This window comes from Pan troglodytes, chromosome 12, assembly GCF_028858775.2.
Source record: "Pan troglodytes isolate AG18354 chromosome 12, NHGRI_mPanTro3-v2.0_pri, whole genome shotgun sequence".
Taxonomy (NCBI): Eukaryota; Metazoa; Chordata; class Mammalia; order Primates; family Hominidae; genus Pan; species Pan troglodytes.
In genome coordinates, this window is record NC_072410.2 from 85733607 (window position 1) to 85745759 (window position 12153).

The 12153-nt window shown below is 35.7% G+C and overlaps 1 protein-coding gene across 10 annotated transcripts in view; it reads left to right on the top strand.

Moving 5' to 3' along the window:
- HEATR5B (HEAT repeat containing 5B) overlaps nucleotides 1–12153 on the top strand; it is a 102708-nt gene that overhangs the window by 19080 nt on the left and 71475 nt on the right. For all 10 annotated transcript variants that reach the window (XR_678040.5, XM_063789145.1, XM_515406.7 and 7 more), the window contains 8 exons: nucleotides 275–525; nucleotides 3205–3316; nucleotides 4522–4674; nucleotides 6238–6337; nucleotides 6666–6775; nucleotides 7737–7900; nucleotides 8609–8784; nucleotides 11654–11759. Coding sequence is in view for 9 of the 10 variants with exons in the window: in XM_063789145.1 (XP_063645215.1) it covers nucleotides 275–525; nucleotides 3205–3316; nucleotides 4522–4674; nucleotides 6238–6337; nucleotides 6666–6775; nucleotides 7737–7900; nucleotides 8609–8784; nucleotides 11654–11759 (1172 nt within the window). In the remaining variant the exon portion in view is untranslated. The remainder of the gene's footprint in view (nucleotides 1–274; nucleotides 526–3204; nucleotides 3317–4521; nucleotides 4675–6237; nucleotides 6338–6665; nucleotides 6776–7736; nucleotides 7901–8608; nucleotides 8785–11653; nucleotides 11760–12153) is intronic.

Consider the following 12153-nt stretch of genomic DNA (forward strand, 5'->3'; position numbering starts at 1 on the left):
AGCAATTGTGGTAGTTTTTTAATAAAAATTGACTAAAAGTTGTTGAAGACTTCTATTAAATTTTACATCAATATTGAATATAATTGTACTATGTTCTTCATAAAAAATGTTCCTTTGAAGTACTCTACTGTATGTAGTTTTAGGCAAAGTTGTGGATCTATATGTGTGAAAGCTTGGTGATTGTCATTTCAGTTATTGTTTTTTAGATAGTATTTGAGTTTCTGAAATCATTTGACTTCATTAAAGAGTAATATTTTGAGTATTTCTTTTTTAGGGCTTTTGGAGATTGTGACTTCAGTGCTGCTTCATCCAAGCATGGCTGCCCGACTTGCTGCTGCATGGTGTTTGCGCTGTGTGGCTGTGGCATTACCTTTCCAGCTGACACCATTTCTAGACAGGTGTGCAGAACGGCTCAACAACTTGAAGACCTCACCAGAAGCTGTCAGTGGATATAGTTTTGCAATGGCTGCTTTGTTAGGTGGAGTACATCAGTGTCCTTTGGGCATTCCTCATGCCAAAGGAAAGGTATGACGGAGATCCTAGACTTGGGAATGCTGTCACGTGGGCTTTGGTCTTTATAGGAACGCTGCTGTGTTTAGTGTTGAACAGGGTGGTCAAATAACAGTTGTACTATGTTAACATAAAACATAGTGTTCTTACTATGGGGTTAACAGACCCTATTATAATTTGATATTTAATTCTGATGTAAGGATAATAGATTTTGTCTAAGTCTAGTAACATGTTATAATTTATTTTAGAGGGAAAGAGAAAAAAAACAGCCTAGGCAACATAGTGAGACCCCATCATTACAAAAAATAAAAAAAGTTAGCCAACTTCATGGTCCTAGCTACTGGGGAGGATGGGTTGGAAGGATCACTTGAGCCCAGGAGTTTGAGGTTACAGTGAGCTATGAACGTGCCACTGTCCTTCAGCCTGGGTGACAGACCAAGACCTACCCTGTCTCAAAAAAAAAAAAACAAACCCAACCTTATACTAATATAGTAATTATTTGAAAGTCAGAGCTTTTCTTTCAGCTTTTAGAAATAAAAGTTCACATTGCTATATATTCAAAGATGTCAGGAGAATATGCTATTGTAATATTTAGCATTTTGATAATGTTTAGTAAAAATTGAGTGGTTTTAATAAATCATGGCCGGGCATGATGGCTCATACCTGTAATCCCAGCACTTTGAGAGGCCGAGGCAGGTGGATCATTTGAGATCAGGAGTTTGACACCAGCCTGGTTAACATGGTAAAACCTTGTCTCTACTAAAAATACAGAAAAATTAGCCGGGCCTTGTGGCCCATGCCTGTAATCCCAGCTACTTGGGAGGCTGAGGCAGGAGAATCACTTGAACCCAGGAGGCGGAGGTTGCAGTGAGCTGAGATTGCACCACTGCATTCCAGCCTGGGTGACAGAGAAAGACTCCGTCTCAAAAAATAAAAAAAAAAAAAAAATATGAGTAGCTTTTTTTTTCTCCTTTCTTTCTTTTGTATACTACTATCATGGTTTTCTTCTCAGTAATCTTAAGTGTTTATATAAATATTATTTGAAACTTTACATAGGCAGATTGGGGCTAGAGTTTTAAATTTTGATTTTTTTTCTGGGACATTAAGCCCATGTCCATTCATAGGAGTTGCATAGCTACCGATGAAATCCAGACTTCCCTCTCACTTTGTCATATCGTTGCTTCCTCATTCTCATCTTCCTCAGACTTTCCGTCTTCCTCACACGTCCCATCTTCCTCACACCACTTTCATATTTTACATTTGCCCAGAGACCCTTAGGGACTACCCAGTACTCAGAGAGTAAAATATAATCTCCTTTGTCTGGTAAACTGGTATCTTATAATTTGACTTCATTCCGTCTGTTCATTCTAATTTCCTGTTGCTCTAATTAGACTAGTTATCTTCCTTCCTTCCCTGGCCTTTTTCAGCTTCGAAGCCTTTGCTCTGCTAACCTCTTAGAGTTTCATCTCCCCTCTTATTCAGCTGTACGAAATTTAAGTCTATACTAGCCATTCTGTGTGGATGTTAATACAGCAAAGTACCGAGAACAGTGCTAGCCCATGTGACCGCTAAATAAATGCTGTCATTATTAGCACTATTATTCCACATTCAAAGATTTGTTGAACTACCATTGAGCTAACCTTGCGTGGGCGTGGTGGCTCAGACCTGTAATCCCAATGCCTAGGGAGGCCGAGGCTGGAGGATCACTTTAGGTCAGAAGTTTGAGACCAACCTGGGAAACATAGCGAGACCCTGTCATACAAAAAATAAAAAATGAAATTTTTAAAATTATCCAAGTATGTTGGCATACACTTGTAGTCCTACCTACTCAGGAGGCTGAGGTAGGAGGATCCCTTGAGCCCAGGAATTCCAGGTTACACCGAGCTATGATTGTGCCACTGCACCCCAGCCTGGGTGACAGAGTGAAACCCTGTCTCTAAAAAACAAACAAATAAGTAAGCTAATCTTTTGGAGCTTACAATCTTAGAAGACCCAGGAAAAATGAGAAGTGGATTTGTCACATGTGAAATGACAAAGTAGTAGCATAGATGCTATATTAACTTATTTTATCCTTGCAAGGCTGAGATAGGCATTCCTATTATTTCTGTTTTACCAGTGATGGAACTAAGCTGTGCTAAATGAGAATGCGAGTAAATGGCAGAGATGGCATTTGGCCCTAGAGCTTGTCCTTAACTACTACACTGTTCTGGGTCTCTTCAGAGTCATCAGTGCAATCAAGACTGACCAGGTCTTGATGTTGCCTCTTTCAAAACATGCTAATAACACGAGAGGACAATTTCTTTTTTTTTTTTTTTTTTTTTTTTGGAGACGGAGTCTCGCTCTGTCACCCAGGCTGGAGTGCAGTAGTGCAATCTCTGCTCACTGCAACCTCCGCCTCCCCAGTTCAAGCAATTCTCCTGCCTCAGCCTCCCAAATAGCTGGGACTACAGGTGCCCGCCACCATGCCTGGCTAATTTTTTGGTAGAGACAGGGTTTCACCGTGTTGCCCAGGCTGGTTTTGAACTCCTGAGCTCAGGCAATCTGCCTGCCTCAGCCTCCCAAAGTGCTAGGATTACAGGCGTGAGCCACCGCATCCGGCCAACAACTTCTTTTAAGTAATGTATGCTAGTTATCTGTTTCCTTATTTAATTTAACTTGTTTGAATTAAAATCCAATTCTAAACTTTTCTTGCAGATGGTGGTTAGTATTGCTGAAGATCTTTTACGAACTGCTGCCCAAAATAGCAGGCTATCTTTACAGCGCACCCAAGCTGGCTGGCTTTTACTTGGAGCACTTATGACTTTAGGTATAATTATATTTGAGTAGGATTTTTGTCACGCTATAACTGTCAGTAGCCTGTAAAGCAAATTTAATTTAAAAGTGTTAAGCTTCACATTCTAGATTTTCATTGAAGTTGTAAAAATGGTGTAAAGATGTTTTCCTCGTCATTTGCTAGTAGATTTCTCTTTTTGGTAATTATTGCTTAAGTACATTTAATGAGAAAGTTGTTAGCAAAGTTTCACCTTTACCATCAGAATAACCTTTGTCTACCTGATGAGTTTAGTGTTTAAAAGAGATGAAAATATGAGGGAAAATTTCATACCCTAAGTGAAAACCAGCAGTGTGATTTTAGTAGAGTGGTAAAGTCACATTTAATTGGTATTGTTAGTGCTGCTTTTCTGGGGTAACCCTTAATGTGTTTCACTCTTAAGTAGTGTGACAAATCTGCAGTGTAGGCAAAATTTAACATTGTACATAGTACAAAAATACCTATTATTGTGATGGGGTATGTTCACATTTTAGTTCATATGTTTAGCTGCTGCTGTAAAAAGTGTGTGCATATATGTACTACAAAGTTATGACACAGATCTAAGCATCTATCTATTGGAAATTATACTTTGACCTACTTTTCTTTTCTGAAGAAAACAAAAAGTTGCAACTCATTTCCAGAAGTTTATGTTAAGTACGTTCAGTGGTATGTTAAATGAATTTTTTAGCAATGTAAATATAGATTCCTAGGTCTGAATATATTGCCTTTCCATGAAACTAAATTAACCACATAAATTGCCCCCAAAACTGAGTAATATGTATCTGTATGTGTGTGTGAGTGGGTATATTTGTTTATATACATATGTATATGAAAAAGACCTCATAGAATGTGTCTCAGATATATTTTATTGATAATATGCAATCCACCATTCTCAATACAGTTGGGTTATCCTTTAAAAATTGCTTTTTGTGTATTTTATGTTTGGATTCTAAAAATATTGACAGTTTAAGGTGAATTTTATTATGCTTTGATCTATATTTTAATCAGTGAATAAAGGTTGAAAATAATGTAATTTTAGAGATAAAAATAGAGTGAAATAACAGATATTGTTAAACATCAGTATTTTACTCTATTTTCATCTCTAAAATTACATAAAGTTTGTGTTGGGCTCATTTTGCTTGACACTTGTTTGTAAGGTATGTTACATACACATGGTTTTGTATTCTCATTTTCTTGGCTAGGACCATCTGTCGTTCGTTACCATCTGCCCAAGATGTTGTTATTGTGGCGAAATGTTTTCCCACGTTCCTTAAAGGAATTGGAAGCTGAGAAGGCCCGAGGCGATTCTTTTACCTGGCAGGTAACTTTGGAAGGTCGTGCTGGAGCTCTATGTGGTAAGAACTGAAAGGATTGTGCTTCACAATATTATGATATTACTAAAATATTTGTACAGTAAAAGAAAAATCACTATTTTATAGTTTTTTATTTTACTAGGTAATGATAAATTCATAGGCTTTTAGGTTTAAATAGAAACTTTATAAATGATCCACTTCAGTTTGCTAATTTTGTAATAAAAATGAAACCCAGACTCTGAAAAAGTGTTTAGACCTGGTGGTTAGACAGGAACTAGAACCCAGGCCTCTTATTCCCACTTGTTGCTATCTTACCTGTCAAAGAAGCACTGAGTCACCATGTAAAAAAAAAAAAAAATACCCAACAGCTATTTAAAGAAAAAGAAACTCAGGATTACCAAAGTTATTGGCATTTGCAGTTAGTCTTTTCATAATGGAGAAACAGCTGTTTTTTCACATCCTTATCAAATCTCCAAACCTTCATATACTTTTCAGATATCAACATTACAAAAATAACGGATACAGTTGTTTTTATCTGGGAGTTAACAGCTTACAGGAAACGCTCAGGTTTTGTTTCGTTTGAGAACTAGAATGACATTGGATGTACCATTTCTTTTTTGGTTTATCTCAGTGTGAAAACTACTTCTTTTTCCAAACTGGGAGAGAGATACATGTTTAACCACAAGGGCAGCCAGGCAAGGGGGCACCTTTACTCTCACACATCTAGGAGGTGTTTTAGTCTAGGCTCTATTGCTAAGGGGCCAATAAAAATATTTTTTCCTCACTGGACCATTTTTGTTTATATACATATATATTTACACAAATATATGTAAAAATTCAAAATGCAAAAATATATGTAGTGGCCGGGTGCTGTGGCTTATGCCTGTAATCCCAGCACTTTGGGAGGCCAAGGCAGGTGGATCACTCTCAGGAGTTGTAGACCAGCCTGACCAATATGGTGAAACCTTGTCTCTACTAAAGATACAAAAATTAGCCAGGTGTGCTGGTGCTTGCCTGTAGTCGCAGCTACTCAGAAGATTGAGACAGGAGAATTGCTTGAACCTGGGACGTGGAGGTTGCAGTGAGCTGAGATTCTGCCACTGCACTCCAGCCTGGTTGACAGAGTGAGACTCCATCTCAAAAAAAAAAAAAAAAAATATATATATATATATATACACACACACACACACACACACACATACACACATATATATACACATATATATCTGTAAAAGTTGCAAAAATATATTTAATATATGTAAAAAATTCATGTAAATTTTAAGGCATTGTTTATACACATATACATTTATGTAGTCTTTGTAGTCATCTGAATTCCTGTGGGATCGTAGTCCTCTGAATTTCCACCCACAGAAATCTCTCTAACCAGTACCTTCTCTTCCTCCATTTTTCTATCCACCTTTTTTCTAGCCTTTTCCACGATTTTTCTTTGTAGTTGTTGCAAGTTTTTCTTTTGGTTCGACATGGTTTCAGAACCTTATACGTTATAATAATTATTACAACTGCCTTTATATTTATACAATTTTATAAATTAATTCATGTTCAGAAAAGCTACTCCAAATCTATCTTTTTAAACATTTTATCTAGCCATGAGGAGCTTTGTTGCACATTGTCCTGAGCTACTAACTGAAGATGTGATTCGAAAATTGATGACCCCTATTGAATGTGCCATGACTATGATGTCACAGTAAGTAAGCGATTAAGACAAGTTCACATCCTATTTTATATATTAATAATATACTTCTCAGCCATATTTTGTGCTTTCTTCTAGAATCATCTAGGAAACATAAAACTTTATTTTTGTAATATAACTTTAAAAATTACAGCAATGGTGTGGATTGAAATACAGTTGTATCTTAAAGTGTTTTTGTTACAGCGAAGATCACAACATAAGCTAAAATGAAAGTGTATACTTATCAGTGTACTTTGGCAGTACATTGATACATTGCTAAAAAAAATTTATAAGTAATACTTACTCTGGTAAGCCATTACCAACTATGTTTTTGATATTTTAGCATTCCATCTGTAATGAAAGCCCATGGAGCTCATCTGAAAGCTAGTGCTGCAATGGTCCGTTTAAGACTTTATGATATCTTGGCTTTGTTACCTCCAAAAACTTACGAAGGTAAATTAAAAATCTGTGGTATCTGATAAAAATTTTTCTTTACAATTCTTCACCATATTATAGAGTCTTGACAAAGGCTCTCCCACTGACTTACTGTGCAAAGGAAGGCCACCATTTTATTTTTCTTCATGTAGAGTAGCTGATACTTGTTGACTACTTACTGTGTTCTGGGTCTCGTTTTTAGCCTTTTGTATTAGCTTTTTGACTGTATTGCAACTTATGAGGCCTTTAGCCCTATTTTATAGATGAAGAATCTCAGATTGAGAGACTTAAAGAAACTTAACTTACCCAAGACTTAGAGGTAGCAGAGCTTGGATTCAAATCTAGCTGGTTTATCTTCAAAGTGTGCACTTTTAATTAATACACTGAAATGCTTCCTATATATTGTAATATAGCAAATAATTCGAGGATCTGTAGGGAGAAATCAAATATTATGTAAAATATTAATAGTAAAATAAACCATTGATTTCTTTCCAGTATAATCATGCCAAAGAATTTTGGTGTGCTGTGGTTCATTGTACATTATTGGGCAATAAATAATAATAATCATATCACATTTAATATATTTAAAATAAAGTATCTTTGTTTGTGTGTGTCTTTCAGACAGGGTCTTGCTGTGTTGCAGAGGTTTGTCTCAATCTCTTGGGCTCAAGCAATCCTCCTGCCTCAGCCTGCTGAGTAGCTGGGACTACAAGCATGCTATGGCACCCGCCTCTCTTTGCTCTATTTGAGTTTTTTGGTTATTTTAAATAATTTGGGCTAAAAGACACAATACAATATATGAAAGGAAGTACCATTATTGTATATTAAAACCAGCATTTAAATACAGATTTTTTTAAAGAAGAGAACAGAGACTTAATTATTTTATTCCTGTTGAACATGTTGCTGCTCTTCGTGGGCAATGATTATAATTTTCACAAAAATTATTCTTTTTAATCTGATCTGAAGTTCTGTTTTTTAGGATCTTTTAATGCACTTCTTAGAGAACTGGTAGCAGAATTCACTTTGACTGACAACTCAGCCAACACAACTACTTCCCTCCTCAGATCCCTCTGCCATTATGATGATAGTGTTCTTCTTGGTTCTTGGCTTCAGGAAACTGATCACAAATCAATTGAAGACCAGGTAATAAACCATAGAGGGAAATGAAATACTAACTTAATCTGAAACAATGGTCCTATTACACATTGTCACTTAAAAAGAAAATAGCGTATAGAAAGCTTTAATCCCCATTTAGTGTTCTTAGACACTTGAAGATGGCATCCTGGTGGTAGATAGTGAAAAAAGTTAAACAGGAAGAGTGAGAATTTGGCAAATTGTCTTTATTTAATATTCTGTGTATTTAGATACCTTGTGGTGGCTGTGACAAAGATCAGTTTTAACTGGCTTTTTGGTTATTGGTATTTTGTTTTGTTTTAGTTTGTTTTGTTTTGTGACAGGTTGGAGAGGAATGAGTTAGTAGGTTGAAGATTTAGAACTTTTGCCCACTGAATACATTATTTCTTATGTACTTTTTAAAAAGAGTGATTAAAGCCCCATTTAAAATAATTGTTTGTGGGATTAAGATCTTGTGTATATTGTTCACGCAATAAGGTGGGTGGTGTAAACATGTTTTCGAATGAATAAAGCTTTTCTTAAAATTTGTATAAGGTGTTACTGATGATTTTTTAATGACCAAATTACATTTTGGTCTGTTTTCTGATGTTCGGATCCAATCATTCTTTTTTTGTTGCCTTTTCTCCTTTCTCCTGTGCTGTAATCCTCATTCCCAATGTTTAATAAGTAGATTTCCTAAAGTAGATTTTGAATAATTTTAATTTCACTCTTTTGCAGCTCCAGCCAAACAGTGCCTCTGGAAGTGGGGCTCTGGAGCATGATCCTTCCTCTATTTATTTACGGATACCTGCTGGAGAAGCAGTACCTGGTCCCCTCCCTCTCGGAGTCTCAGTCATTGATGCTTCTGTGGCCCTTTTTGGGGTAGTGTTTCCTCATGTTTCTTATAAACACCGGTTAGTATAAAGTCAATCAGGTAATTTTTGTTAAATATATATTATATTAAACAAAAAGTAGATTTTCTCATCCCAGTTAACTCTGCAATAAAGTGAGTTATTATAATACTTAAACAGTACTCTTACAGATTTACTAACGTAAGTGACACATACATGATAAAAAAATTGCATGCAAATTGCACATAATTTGAGACTTTATGTAAGATTTGACCCTGTGTACTAGCATCTGATATCTGTTGTATTGTGGACTGTATTTTATAACAAAATTTTCATTATATATGCTAGAATAACAACTGTTGGCAAAAAAAATGCATTATAATAGTTTGTTTGATAGTTCATACATAGGTTTTGACTATATCTTTAATTAAGGACATCAGTTTGCTAAGCCTGTTGACTTTGTTGTTGAGGAAGTAAATGGATGAAAATTCCACTCCCTAATAACGTTTGTGAGATGGTTCAAGTCTAGAACTTGGAAACTAACCTAATTGGTTCTTTTTGTAATAGAAGCATTTTGGTTTGGTATATTCTATATCCACAGACACTATTCCTAGCTTTAGTAGGCAGTTTGTATATTGTGATTTTCCCAAAAGGAAAACAGAAATGAATTAATACAAGACCATCAAGATAACTTAAAAGCTTTACAAAATTAAAATGACTTTAAAGTATTGTTGGGTCTGGTGTGGTGGCTTATGTCTGCAATCCCAGCGCTTTGGGAGGCTAAGGCAAGAGAATTGCTTGAGGCAAGGAGTTTCAGACCAGCCTGGGAAACATAGTGAGACACTCATCTCTACAAAAATTACAAAATAAAAAATGTCTTTAATATGTAGGTTGCTTGATTAATTGCTTTTTAATTTGAGGAGAAAAAAGATATCTTTAAATATGTAGGTTACTTGATTAATTGCTTTTTAATTTGAGGAGAAAAAAGTTTAAATATGAAACTTTACCCAAATATCTTTAAGAACATTTGGTTGCCACATAAATGTTAAATGATGTTAAAGGTGGAAGAATCTTATAAAGCATCTATTTCAGCATTTTGGTTTTAAATCTTAAGGAAATCCATATCTAAGAGTTTGGTTTACCCAAGGTTATACAACTAGTTATGAAAGCTATAACTGAAATCCAGGATTATCTCAATTCCATATGATCACTTTTATAGAATAAGATGAAGTATAAAATAAATAAATTCTATTAAAAATATAAACATATAATAACATAAATATTCAACAGTAGGAGGATAAGTGAATAAATAATAGAAAGTCCATTTTTGTAGAGACAGTGTTTTGATAGAAGATGCTCATGATACAATGTTAAATTAAAAAGGTAAAAAGCAAGAAGTGATCCTACCTTGGTTTTTAACCAGCAGGCTGTGCAGTTTAATATATTTACTGCTGTTCTTAGTGCACAAAAGGTACTTACTTACTTTTAAAAGTTTTTTAAAGTACATCAAAATGTGCATGTATACACGTACATCTGAATCTGTAACTTCATATGAGTTTTGAATAACGCTTTGACCTGAGACCTGTAGACTAGTATAAATTGAGCTTTAAATCCTTACAGCGACCTCAGGGAGATTTTATTACCAACTTGAGGTCATAATTGTCTTAGTACTAAATCCAACTTCCTTGGATTCCTTTGTTTCACATCATTTCTTTTTAGAAGAATGCTCTCTCACTCTCTTTTTATCAAAATCTTCTGAAATGGGCCGGGCTTTGTGGCTCACACCTGTAATCCCAGCACTTCGGGGGGCAAAGGTGGGCAGATCACCTGAGGTCAGGAGTTTGAGACCAGCCTGGCCAACATGGTAAAATCCTTCCCTACTAAAAATACAAAATTAGCTGGGTGTAGTGGCGAACACCTGTAGTCCCAGCTACTCGGGAGGCTGAGGCAGGAGAATCATATGAACCCAGGAGGCAGAGGTTGCAGGGAGGCAAGATTGCACCATTGCACTCCAGCCTGGGCAACAAGAGCGAAACTCAGTCTCAAAAAAAAAAAAAAAAAAAAATGCAGAGCACAGTGGCTCACGCCTGTAATCCCAGCACTTTGGGAGGCTGAGGTGGGCAGATCACCTGAGGTCGGGAGTTCGAGACCAGCCTGACCAACATGCAGAAACCCGGTCTCTACTAAAAATACAAAATTAGCCAGGCGTGGTGGCGCATGCTACTCGGGAGGCTGAGGCAGGAGAATCACTTGAACCTGGGAGGTGGAGATTGTGGTGAGCCGAGATCGCGCCATTGCACTCCAGCCTGGGCAACAAGAGCGAAACTCCATCTCAAAAAAAAAAAAAGAGAGAGAGAAATCATCTAAGATGGCCATGGATTTTTTTTTTTTAATAAACTGATTCTTTTTTATTAATATAAAAAACAATTCACTTCTGGTTTTTTACATTTAAAAAAATTAGCCAAAGCTAAATCTTTTTTGAACTTTCCCAAAAGCTTCTGAGGCTAGGACATGAGGTACTATTCTAAGAGTATTTTTAAAAAAGGAAAAAGAATTATACTACATTTAAAATTTTCTAACTTAAAAATCTTCCACGGAGATACATAATTAATGATTGTTATCTGTACAAGAAACCTTGAGCGTCTACTAGATGCCAGGCGCTTTGTTGGACAGTGCTGTTAATGTTGAAGACCACTACAATTGTGACCTTATTTTGTTAATTGAAACTCTTTTCTTGTTCCATTTAATAACCGCATGTCCATATAATATTTTGGGAGAAGGAGATCTGGTTTGGACTAGCTGTGGGAATGAAATAGAAAAGAGATAGCATGGGGAATTATTTGCTAAACAATTAACTTGTACTCTTCTTATCTGTTTTTGAGGCATATGGGAATAAAATTTGTCACTAATGTGATTTTTTTTATTGTTATAGATTGCAAATGTTGGATCACTTTGCTGAATGTGTTAAACAAGCTAAAGGTGTCCGCCAGCAGGCTGTGCAGCTTAACATATTTACTGCTGTTCTTAGTGCACTAAAGGTATTTACTTTTAATACATACTATTCTGAAATAAGTTTTTAATTAATGCATTTAATAAGCCAGACATAGCAAGATTATTATAATGTTTATATGTATATCACTTGGTAACTGTGCCTTTATGTTAGCTTAGTTAAATTGCTTGAAACTTTATGTTAGGCTCAGTGTAGTTAAATAAATGTTTTATATTTTAGTGTTGTTCAAGTTTATGTTTCAATTTGAACTTCAGATTTTACAAGTGCCAATAAATTCTTTCAGAATTTTCAAAGATGTTTGACGAATGAAATCTGATATTCTACTGAAGGTTAACTAAATAGAGCTGAAGCTTGATCTGTGGTTTAGGCCACAAATCATGTGAGGCAGTGTTACATAATTGAAAGAATGTTGCATTTAGAGA